Source organism: Gouania willdenowi, chromosome 1 (genome assembly GCF_900634775.1).
Source record: "Gouania willdenowi chromosome 1, fGouWil2.1, whole genome shotgun sequence".
In the NCBI taxonomy this organism is placed as follows: domain Eukaryota; kingdom Metazoa; phylum Chordata; class Actinopteri; order Blenniiformes; family Gobiesocidae; genus Gouania; species Gouania willdenowi.
This window is the reverse complement of record NC_041044.1, coordinates 10,183,717-10,196,665: the sequence shown is the minus strand read 5'-3', so window position 1 is coordinate 10,196,665 and position 12,949 is coordinate 10,183,717. Positions and strand designations below refer to the sequence as shown.

The window sequence follows — 12,949 nt, the reverse complement described above, 5'->3', positions numbered from 1 at the left end:
GTCAATACCGACTCTAGTGAAACAGCGTGTTATTGATTTAAATAATGGGAAACGTGTCTGCAAAAGACTCACCAGTGGCTGACGGTTTCAAATGATCTATTCAGAGAGCTCCCGTGTTTGAGAAGCTAACAATAGCATGGCACAGGAGGAAGTGGAGTCGGCAGTCGCTCACACACAGGAACATCAGTGACTAACATCAGGCCCAATAGGTGAGACTTAAGAGCTTTGCTAGTTTATCAGTGCAAGCACAGCTACTCAGACGCCCCTCTCCCCTCTCCGGTATAAAACTATCTTCTTCTCTCTCACTCATGTGTTTACAGTCCGTGTCTGCTTGGCTGTGTGCGCAGCGATTGGCTCTGGCTGCACACGTGACTCTTGCTCGGGTGAGGAGCTGTGCAGTGAAATAGATATAGATGGTGCGCTAGCGCCCCCTCACATTCTGAGGTCAAAAGAAGTGAAATAAAATTAAAATAAACATTTTTGAAATGACCAAATTACTCCAAAATAACAGATACACACACTTGGGGTATTTGGAACCCATTGACCAAGTTTCAGGTCGAACTCGCACCGCGTCTGGGAGATATTTGCTCCACACGCACGCACGCGCGCGCGCACACACACGTCCCTTGCTTTTTAGTTAGATATGATCAGCACCTGTATATGTTTGATGTGCATGTATACACTGTATATATAAAACTATGTTCAGAATATAGATTATAATATCATATCCTATATAAATAATTTTATATATAATAAAGTTTAGAATGTGTATTGTAAAAATTGTAATATTGTGTCCTAATTTTTTGGGGGATATTATCTAGAGAGCCTTGTTTTGTTTTTGTGATGGGGTAGATGTGTATAAGCTTTTGCTTCAACCTACACCCTTATGGGTGATTACTAATGCAGCATTCACACCGAATACGTCTTCTGTGGCACCGGACGTGTCTGCTAGCCGGAACGTTCCGCATTTTCGCAGGATAAAAAAATTTCCCCATTCGCTTCATATACGCGTTTCAAGCGGAGCACCGCCCACCTGCGCACATCAAACTCGGTGAGATTAGCGGCTAATGCTAACTCAGCTAGCTCAGTGCCGACTTTCAAAGATGAAAACTACAGAGAGAACTTTTACCTGCTACTACCACCTCATCGCTGATTCTCCTCCACGCCAAATCCTTCCTCGTCCGGTCCCGGTTATAAAGGCCGTGTCATACAGCTCCAGGTGGTCACACACAGCTTATACCCTATAGTTGAATGGGTGAACAGACCGCTGTCCGGTTTTGACGTCATCGTCAACAAAGACAATGATTGGCGTTCGTCATGCGAAACAGTCACAGAGGTTCAATACTTCAACTCTTGCGAATGTGCGAATATGACAAAAAAATTGGGAGATTTTTGGTCATGTTGTTGTTATTTGTTGATGATTTTAAATGTTTTTACTGATGATTTTAAATGTTTTGTTGCCCACTTTAATGTTGTTATTGATCTTAAGCTGTTGTCTGTTGCACTTTTTGATCATGTAAAGCAGTGATTCTCAACTGGTGGGTCGGGACCCAAAAGTGGGTCGCGGACCTGTACTGGGTGGGTCGCAGACAGCTGGTCAAAAATAAGTACCTCTCAAATTGGACTTGTCTTTTATTTTGAAAAAACTTTTCTTTTGACAGACTTGCTGTGAAATGCATGTTACACAGGAAAATATATAGATGTATGTTTTAAAAAAGATTATATGTGTGTTTTGGTTGGTTGAATTCCAAAAAAAGTGGGTCGCGATTTCAAGACCGTGGCAAAATGTGGGTCTCAGGGTGAGACCAGTTGAGAACCCCTGATGTAAAGCACATTGCATTGCCTTGTGTATGAAATGCACTATACAAATAAATGTGCCTTGCCTTGCCTCGTTCTGCTGGCGGAGTTCAACGCTCACGTTGGCAACGACATTGAGACCTGGAGGGGCGTGATTGGGAGGAACGGCCCCCCTGACAAAACTTGAGCGGTGCTTTGTTATTGGACTTCAGTGCTCCTCACAGATTGTCCATAACAAACACCATGTTCAACCATAAGGGTGTCCATACTGTATGTGCACTTGGCACCTGGACACTCTAGGCCACAATTCGATGATAAACTTTGTAGTCGTGTCATCGGACTTGCGGCCGAAGAAGATGAAGGTGTCCTATTGGGCCTTTTTAGACTGTGGGACTTCAGAGGTAGCAGACAGGTACCGATGGGCCAAGTGAAGTGCAACCACGGCGGTTGCCGAGGCAAAAACCCAGACATGGGAGGAGTATGGTGAGGTCACGGGAAACGACTTCCAGACGGCTTCAAAGAGGTTCTGGACCACCATCCAGCGACCCCGGAGGGGGAAGCAGTGCACCGTCAACACAGTGTATGGTGCGGATGGTGCTCTGCTGACCTCGACTCGAGATGTTGTGAATCGGTGGAAAGAATACTTCCTCAATCCCACTGACACGCCTTCCGATGATGAAGCAGAGCCTGGGGACCCGGGAGTGGACTCTCCTATCTCTGGGGCTGAGGTTGCCGAGATGGTTAAAAAGTTCCTTGGTGGCAGGGCCCAGGGGTTGGATAAGATCCGTCGGAGTTCCTCAAGGCCTAGAATGTTGTGGGGCTGTCAAAGTTGACACGACTCTGCAGCATCGTAGGGGGACAGGTGGGTGAGTTCCAATTATAGAGGGATCATACTCCTCAGCCTCCCTGGTAAGGTCTATTCAGGGGTACTGGAGAGGAGGGTCTAGGCACAGTCAGGGTCCGGTTTGGGGGCCTCAGAATTGCATCACTGCTTTTTGCAAATGATGTGGTCCTGTTGGCTCCATCATGCCGAGACCTTCAACTCTCACTGAATCGGTTCGCAGCCGAATGTGAGTCCATAGTTCTCGACTGGAAAAAGGTGGAGTGCCTTCTCCGGTTTGGAGATGAGGTCCTGTCCCAAGTGGAGGAGTTCAAGTATCTCGGGGTCTTGTTCACGAGTGAGGGAAGGATGGAGCGAGAGATCGACAGGCAGATTGGAGCAGTGTCTGCAGTGATGCAGAGTCTGCACCAATCCATTGTGGTAAAGAGGGAGCTGAGCCGAAAAGCGAAGCTCTCAATGTCACTCAATGGCACGTCCCTCCGGAAGGAGGGAAGACCCAGGACACAATGGAGAGACTATGTCTCTCAGCTGGCCTGGGAATGTCTTGGGATCCCCCCGGTAGAGCTGGATGAAGTGGCCAGGGAGAGGGAAGTCTGGGCCTCCCTACTAAGGATGCTCCCCCTGCGATCCGGCAATGGATAAGCAGAAGAAAATGGATGGATTATGAGAGTGGCTCCAAATTCACAAAAATACTGGCAAGGAAACTAAAAAAACAATAGGCAGACAATACTATTTCTAAAATTGAAGATCCCCAACAGACAAGATAAAATCCAGAGGGTCTTTGAATCATTCTATAAATAACTGTACTCTAACAGACCAGCAGATGAGAACAAGATTGACTCCTTTTAGGATGCCCAAGATATACCAGTTTTAACTCAAGTTCAAAATAATACTCTTGCCACAGAAATTACAGAAAGAGAATTAACAGAGACAATTAATGGACTGAAGTTAAACAAATCACCAGAAAGTGATGGCTATACCATGGAGTTGGGTTGAACGATTTTGGAAAATAATCTAATTGCAATTTTTTTCCTCAATATTGCGATTGCAATTTAATATGCAATCATTTTTTTCAAGGTCCTCTTGTCATGTATTTTTCAATGAACACAAGCAATAAAACAATCTGTTTCATGATAAACAATCTCATATTTATTTAAACTTTAAAATAAAGACTAAACTTTAAATAAATATGAAGTGTAAATTTTAAAGCACAGATTGCAATAATAAAGCAAACAAATCTGTGGCTTTACCTCTTCCACATTGGGGATGGGTATACTACTATACTACTACTCGATCCGGTACATATCGATACCCTTGTCGATACCTTACTTTTCAATGGAAAAACACAAAATAACAAAAAACAAATAATGAACATCAATCTGTTTATTTATTTATTTATTTTTTTTTACATTTTTAACAATATGGCACACAAAATAAATGAAAAATACAAAATAAATATTTCTAAATAAAACACTATAATTGTATAAATAAAAAATACCATATAAATAACTTTTTTATATTAACAAAACACTAAACCAACTATCTAAACAATACAAATATTCAAATCAAGCATATCAAACATAACTTAACAATGAAACATTGCGCAAAAGGAGAATTAGTGAGCTGCACCTCTGATGGCTGCTGCTGCACTGGCTCATGACAACAAGGCTAACTATGTTGATTTACCCCTGTTTTGCCATATTAACTTGCAACATTTTAGCTGTAAGATAATATATGATAGCAAGTCACTACTCAAACTTAATATTGCTGGCAGCCGAGACACGATAGCGGCCGATGTGCGGGGAAACCTATGACCCAGCGGCCCACAAAGCAGAGGGTTTGCCTGCAAGCACTCGCCGCCAGTGGAGCAGATGGAGGCGGCGTGACAGACGGCAGAAGCGTGGCTACCACGGAGGACTATCGGCTAGGCTAAAGGCTAAGCCGTGGAGAACCCTGCGCGGCACACAAACAACTCATCTGCTTCTGCTGCTCTGGTTCTGCAGTGGCACATACTTTTCTGACTCAAAATCACAATAGCCGCTTAAATAGTCACGTGTTTCACTGTAATGTGCAGTTTTTTGGCTGGAAACAATAATAAATGTGTAGATAACGTCTACAGACACGCCTACTCATGAAGCGAGGCGAAGAGGCGAGCACTGTCTACAGTTGCCTCTCCCATCAATCAGCTCCGCATGCGGGTTCTTAAGGAGGACTGACAGGCAGCACGGCAGTATCAATACTTATCTGAGGCTTGAGGATTAACACAACCCTAAAAACACCCGTAACAGGGCTGAGAAGGATGTAGCTTATCGATGCAAAAAAAAAAAACTGCAGCCTTTGCAATTAGAAAATCGCGTTTTATGATATTGTGAGAAGATCGCAAATGCGATTAATTGTTCAGCCTTATCATGGCGGGGTACAAAGCATTTCAAAAAGAGCACGTACCTATGCTCTTGAGGGTGTTGAACTGGACACTGATAAAAACAGAGACACCTTCCATCTAGAAAGATGCAGTAGAGGAAAAATAAGACAATGTTTTGGCTCATACAGGCCGATCTCAATCCTTAATATAGATTTCTGCATATTTGCCTTCAAAATGGCTCAAAGAGTGGATGAATTCCTCCCCAAATGTATACATAATGACCAGACTTGATTTACACATAATCGCCAAACTCAGGACAATATTAGACGGACGTTACAAATTACATGTTTTGGGGAGAGCGGAGAAACTAATGCTCTGCAGACGTAGCGATTACAACCAAACTTGCTATAGTCTAACTTGTGATTGGCTACATAAGAACTGTCAATCAAACTATTAAAGACACACATACATTGAATCCTTCGTCACATTACTTATGAACCATAATAATAATGGCTTTGATTTATATTGCGCTTTTTTCAAGGAGATATAAACTGCCATTATTCCTTCATACAGTTGACCTCCCACAACACAAAGACCCTGGAAAGACTCATCCTGGTGCAGCTCCGACAATCTATCAGACCACACCTGGACCTATTTTATCTCTTCCAATTCCTCCGAATAATAATAGCAAAAAAACATTTAATTGAATGGGGAAAAAATATATCAAGATTTATTTGGCAGGATAAAAACCCCAGCATACTGTACAAAACTTTACAGTTAGAAAAAGACAAAAGAAGTTGGGGCCTAACATCCTTAAAAAATATGCTGTAATACTGTGTTGGTCTATAATAGAATAGCCTATATTGTCATTACACAGTAATGACAATGAAAATGAAATTTAGTGCTCAGGTCCAAACGGTATGCAAAAAAATAAATATAGGAGCAATTTACAGAAGACAAAGAGATAAGATAAAAATAAATCTTCAATGTTTGTTTAAAAAAACTGGAATAATTTTTATTAATAATAATCACAATAATAATAATAATAATTAATTAATTTAAGTTATATCACCTTTCAGGACACTTTACATTAAAAACAGAATAACAAAACAATAACTTACTATCACTTTAACAACTAGCTATAACCAGTACTGTTTGTGTAATACTGGATAAAAGTTTTTCTTTTTTATTGTTTATGGACCAAACAGAAAATAAAAAACTTTTCTATTTGTGACTGCATTGTAGTGATTTTTCTACATAAATATTGATATTTCTAATAATACACAATGTAGAGGATTCATACTCATAGCTTTTTGTTTGACAATATGTATGATATACAAGTAAAATTTGAAAAATAAATAAATACTGAATCAAATCGAATTGTGATTAATCGATTTGAAACCCTAATAATCAAAATCAAATTGATTCAGGAAACTGGCTGCAATACCCAGCTTTACTAGGAACAGCTAAGATACTATGCAGAACCCTCAAATTCCAAGGCCTCTGGTAGAAGCTTGAGAAAAACAAACCTAAGAGGATGATAGGAAAATTTATTTTCATCACTAATATATATAAATGATAAAAGAGGAAACAATTAACTAAAAAAAAACTACCGTCAGATCTTTGAACATCCAAAGAAATGGATGACAAGTAACTATACAAAATCAAGCCAAAATTGCAATCTATTGCAATGAATTCAAGACAAGATGCCCTTTTTCGGGGGTGAAACAGAAAAAAGTTTGGGAAATAAACAACTATATACTATAATTATATATATAATTCTACAACTTTTCTTTGGACTGCAGAAGGTGAAAAAAAATCCATACATATTTACAAGGAACAGTGTAACATAACAAGTACTGCAAACAGCCACATTTTAGGATTGATTTCTGACCTTGCGCAGAAATGAGCGATCAAAGTTTCCCAAAGCGAGCGTGGCAGCCTGCCCTGCCCTTAGCACCCTGCAGGCGGAGCGGTTTCTCTGAATACTGCCCACTTTCAGACGCAGGAAACGACCCTCATCCGTTGGCCCCACTACCAGCCGCTCGCCCTCCCTACACACTCCGCTGTAAAACATACACAACATCTGGTTTTAAAATGTAATATAATATGTGTGTCATTAGGAAGGTAGAAACTAACAAGAAGAATATATACATAAACATCCACAGTGCAGGAGTAGCTTGAATAGGCATATTTTTTGGTTCTCCTATGCAACTAATTAAAACATTCATACATACAGTATATGAAGCTCCAACAAATTGCATTCTGACAGGAGCCCTGACAGCACAAACGAATAACTGTTTATATCAAGAAAGATAACTTACCAAAACATGCTAATTAAACATACACACTTAAAATACAGCCGGCAGCTTCAAATGTTTATCAAAGCACTGAAGTTCAAAGACTCCTGAAATGAACCAGTGCCAAGCTACAGCCTTAGCAGATTGAAAGATCTAACTTAATTTGCTGTTCAGTAAAGACTTTGCTATTACTGTTACAATAATACTCAATTAATTAATAACAATTATTAAACACTCACAATTTTAACAAACTTTAAATTTTTTGATGTTCTTGCAAATAATTAAACTAAGCACTGACCTGTACAACGTTCCTCCCACCACAGTGCCTACATCAGGCACTGAGTAAATCTCATCCACCTGTAATCAGACACAAGTATTAGTGGTTTGTCCTCTGTCAAAATTGGCAAAATCAGGGGAGCCAATCAATGAGGAAACCGACTCGCAAAGATGGTGCACATCAACTTCTATTTTTTAATTTTCATTTACCACCTTAAAACACAAAATAAATGACCTGACATACAGCTGTAGTACTAATTAACAATCCCAAACTCCTTAAATGTCCTTAAAATGTCCATACTTGTATTGAAAACAGTACTTACAAAAGAGAAAAAGGAAATAAACTGAAAAGAAAAACAGGGAAAAAAAGGTTGTAGCTCTGAACTGTGGAATTGAGAAAACTTAAAAATTATCTTCCCAGCCTCCGTAGAAAAGAGAACCCTCAATCTTGCATCACACGGACAGATAGCATACATAGATAGATACATATCTTTCAGTAAGACTTACACAAAGTCAGGTCTATGTTGTCGAACATATAGGAGCCATCCTTTCCAGATACCATTACATTTTTCAACATCCAGTCTAAGCGACGCTGTCAATTTCTCCATATTATAAATGTTTAACATTACATCTAACCATTCATCCACAGTAGGCAGATCACAGCGCCATTACCTGGTTATTACTTTTTGACTGGCCAACAGCACAATCCTAAGTAAATATCATCATGTTTATTTTTAAAATTAAAAGTCTTTAACACTAGCATGCCCAAGGTTTTCTTACTCCTGCTGCCCTGCCCAGGGGCCGCCAAATGACACTCATTTGCAACTCAGTGGGGCCACCTCTCTTATGTAAATAAAGCCTTTCAATCGGAATGTGCAGCTGGGCAGTGACAAACTTTGGGGGTTGGTGTAAATGATGGCCAGTGTTGAGAAACCAGTTTCTCCCAGGTAGATGTTTGTTAATCCAAATAACATTATATGGAATTATTGGATAAGAATGGCCAAATTAATATGAGCCATGTGTGTTGTGATCAATTAATAAACCACAATAAATAAAATTAGAAAAAGAAAAACAGTATTAACAGTATTCACTATTTACCTTTATTGTTTTTGAAAAGTGCTTATAAATCAAATGTATTGTTGCTATTTATGGTGAAGCGAGATTTCCGAGTGTGAAAAGGACTGTTTGAGTTCTCACTTTAAAAAGGTAAATTCACGAGGTCCACCATTCACTATTTTACAAATTTGAAGAAAGTGCACAAGATGCACAAAGAATCAATGCTTCAACAGGGAAAAACAATCTAAATCTCTGTTTACACCATCAGTTATGCTGACATTATCCCTCTTAACCTTTGACCCAATGCGGAAGTACGAAGCCGGACAAGTTTGGTATCAAGTTCTGGGTGGAATGTGACCTTAAATCCAAGTATGTGTGCAAAATCATCCCATATCTTGGCAAAGACCCCAGTCGTCCACCTGGGGAGAGATTGTCTGAAAATGTGGTGATGAAGCTTACGGAACCGTTTATGGACAAAGGAAGAACTGTTACAACCGACAATTTTTTTCACTTCATTGTCACTAGCACGTCGACTGCACAGCCGGAAGACCACCCTCCTTGGCACAGTCAATAAGATTCGCCGGGAGCTTCCAGATTCAGCTAAAAAAAATTTGGCCCGTGAGGAATTCAGCACACAAGTGTTTTCAACCTCTGGTGCCACACTGACTGTTTATGTGCCCAAACGAAAGAAGACTGTCTGCCTCCTCAGTAGCGTGCACAGCGTGGTGGAGACTGAGGCTACTCGGAAAAAAAAGCCGAACACAGTCACCAACTACAACAGCATGAAATGCGGTGTGGACGTCATGGACCAGATGGTTCGAAAGTACACTGTGCGTTCAGGAACACGGCGTTGGCCAGTCGCTGTGTTTTACAACATGATTGACATTGCAGCGCTGAACGCACATGTGCTTTATCAGGCATGCACTGGGGTCAAGGAGAGAAGGGTGGACTTCTTGCTGGAGCTTGCAAATGAGCTTGCCCAGTCTCATATGGCAGCCAAGGAGGTGAATGAGCAAAACCTTCAGCAACAACCACCCACACCGGATGTGGGGAAAAGGGCATTGTGCCAGGTGAAGTGTTGCTGCAGGAAAAACCGTGCTACCAAGCGTTGTATGTATTGTGACAAGTTTGCATGTGGCAAATGCATAAAGGAGGTGTGGCAGTGCCAGAATTGTTCACAAAATCTCTAATAAATAAATTTCACCAAGAATGCAAACAAACTGTGTTGATGTCTCACGATTACTACTTACTACTTTCTGTCGCAAAAGTTGAAATATAAGTTGCAACCTCTATGTAGCTGCTGTATGGGAAACACAAAGGAGAATACAAAAGGTCTTTGTGTCCTGAAACCAACCCAGCCACCCCCCCACCCTAGCTGAGGGGGCCTCAGTAACATAACAATGGTCACAAGCTGAGTTGTTCACACCCGCCATCTGACACCAGCTTGGACTTTATAGGTATAGGTGTCAAATGACACCACTCTGGTCATGCTAGTGTTAATATTCAGAGATACAAAATCATTATCTATGGGCTTCAGGTCAGGCAAGTTTGCTAAGCAATCAAGCACAGTAACACCATGGTCATTGAACCAGCTTTTGGCAGTGTGGGCAGGTGCCAAGTCCTGTTGGAAAACAAAATCAGCATCTCCATAAAGCTTGTAAGCAGATGGAAGCATGAAGTGCTCTAAAATTTCCTGGTAGATGGCTGCGTTGACTGTGGACTTCAGAAAACACAGTGGACCGACAAGATCACATGGCCAAATCATCATATTTGTGGAAACTTCACACTGGACTTCAAGCAACAAGGATTCCGAGCCTCTCCACTCTTTCTCCAGACTATGGGACCTTGATTTCCAAATGATACACAAAATTTACTTTAATCTGAAATGAGGACTTTGGACCACTGAGACACAGTCTAGTTCTTTTTCTCCACAGTCCAAGTAAGACGCTTCTGAAAATCAGAAAGAATTTTATTCGCCAGGTACAGTTTAGAACAGTACAAGGAATTTAACTTGGTAGTTGCAGCGGAAAGAACATACATCAACACACAGCGGCTGCCATTTTCGGCACCATCATGTTTAGATGAGAAGTGGGATAAGAACAGGAGGAGAGAGAGGGGGTGAGGGGGAAAAGGCAGGTCATAGACTGAATTCCCTATGGAGAGTACTAGGGGTGGGAATCTTTAGGCACCTCACGATTCTTTTCGATGATTCTAGGGGCTTCGATTTGATTCTAAATCAATTATTAATGTATATGAATCATGTCTTATTCACAAAATATCTGTTGTATTCACTGTGTCCACGCACTGTATAAAAATATATATTATTTGTAGTTAGTTCATTATCCTTTATTACACTAATGGAAGAAGTATGTGAACTGAAAATGTACAAGTTTTTGAAACAAAGGGAGTAGCAGCCCTCCTTGTAAAATAACTTCAATTGAGAAAAAAAAAAAAATGACGTATGACATTAGCTTCCAGTCATTAGAGATAAAGTGTGCGGTTATAAGATGTCCACAGATCACATGTCACTGCTATCCTACCCGCTTTCTGCAGCAATGCTATGACTTCTGTTTTGGTCTGGTTGTAAAGCTTCAGGATGGCCGTATCGAGAAGGGATGGTATATCTAGGCTCCAAGTATGCAGCAGTGCACGAAAGCCCTGGTTTTCCACGACCGAGTAAGGACGTAAATCTTTAGCAATAAATGTTGCAATCGACTTGTTAATCTACTTTACCTTTTCCGAACAGGGTGGAAGCTTTGTTGTGACTTGTTCTATTGTTCTCTGGTTAGTAGAGGTACTTTCAGCCATAGCTGCAGCCGACATTGCCTCCTCCTCCGAGTGAAAGCGTGCTATAGGGCTACTCATGTTTGTTGTGTTCCCAAAGTACTTAATTTTAGTGTAACAGAGCTTACATACAGCGTTGCTCTTGTCCAGTTCATTTCCACCGTGGACATTAAAGAAACATCAGATTTTAAACTGCACGGGGCTGGTCTTAACTCCCGCACATCCATGCTTCCCTTCTTCTTCTTCTTATGTGGTTTATTGGCGGGTGGCACTCATCAGATAAAGGTGCATTTTCCGCCACCTACTGTATCGGAGTATGAACCAGAGATTTATCCTTTTCCTAACTCCCAATAATTATCCTTATTCTTAATAACACTATCCTAATAAAGAAGGAAAAAAAAGAAAATTTGATTACCCTTTTCATTTTAACTTTATTCAAAACATTACTCACACTAATCTCCATCCCCTGACGATGTAAATCCTGAAGCATAATTTGTCTTCGTCTTGCATATCGACTACATCTTAGAAGAACATGCTCCACATTTTCTTGGTCGTTGCAATGCTCACATAGTCCTGTTACATGCTTTTTGATGAGATGTAAAGTTTTATTCAGCCTTGTATGTCCTATTCTCAATCGAGTAAAGATCCTCTCTTCCTTGTTACTTCCAGTGGTGTACCTCCTAGAACCCACTGTACTCTGTATAGCGTATAAATGTCTCCCCGTGTTTGAAGAGTCCCAACACGCCTGCCATTCTGCCATGATATTCCTTTTAATAAAAGACTTTGCCTCTGTCCTACTAAAAGGTATATCCATACAAGGTTCATTTGAAGTAAGCGCTTGTTTTGCTAATTTATCCACTGCTTCATTACCGCTTATCCCTCTATGTGCTGGAATCCATAAAAATAAAATCTTGAAACCTCTCCTATAAAGTCTGTACAAGTTTTCATTAATTTCACTCACTAAATCCTGTCTACTAGAAGACTTAAAATTTTGAATTGCCATTAGAACAGATAATTATTTCTCTAACTTGTGATTCTTCTATCCACTGTAACGCTGATGAAATTGCCAACATCTCCACTGTAAAAACTGCCAAATGGTCTGCGGCTTTCCTTTTCACTGCTACTTGAAGAGCTGGAATCACAAACGTAAACGCTGTACTTCCTAAGTTAGGATCCTTCGCACCATCCGTAAACACTGATGTGAGTGAGCTATATATTGTTCTCAACCATTCCTCTACCAACACTGCCACATTCATATTAAACTCTTGTGATTTCTCCTTACTCAAAAAACTAAAATCTACTGAGACTGCTCGAAACAACCACGGAAGAGTAACCGTCATGATCTATCTTCATGATCTCCGCATTTCTTTGCCCTTTCCATGCAAAACAATCACAGCTTGCCCTCTCACTCTCCCAACAAGGTAATCGTGTTCTTACTGCAGGGTGACGATCTTCAGAATGTCCTTTAAGATTCACCCAATAATTCATTACTAATTGTATTCTCCTCAAATACAAAGGCATCTCACCCATCTC

General features: G+C 40.5%; 1 protein-coding gene across 3 annotated transcripts in view; it reads right to left on the bottom strand.

The window, feature by feature from the left end:
- The window catches only part of LOC114464117 (GTP-binding protein 2-like), an 89,747-nt gene that overhangs the window by 21,431 nt on the left and 55,367 nt on the right, over nt 1-12,949 (bottom strand). For 2 of the 3 annotated variants that reach the window (XM_028448209.1, XM_028448208.1), the window contains 2 exons: nt 7,599-7,657; nt 6,895-7,066 (listed from right to left, as the gene is read on the bottom strand). In XM_028448209.1, the coding sequence (XP_028304010.1) occupies nt 6,895-7,066; nt 7,599-7,657 (231 nt within the window). Of the gene's footprint in view, nt 1-4,692; nt 5,139-6,894; nt 7,067-7,598; nt 7,658-12,949 lie in introns of those variants that run through there. The other variant, XM_028448210.1, reaches the window with a different exon arrangement.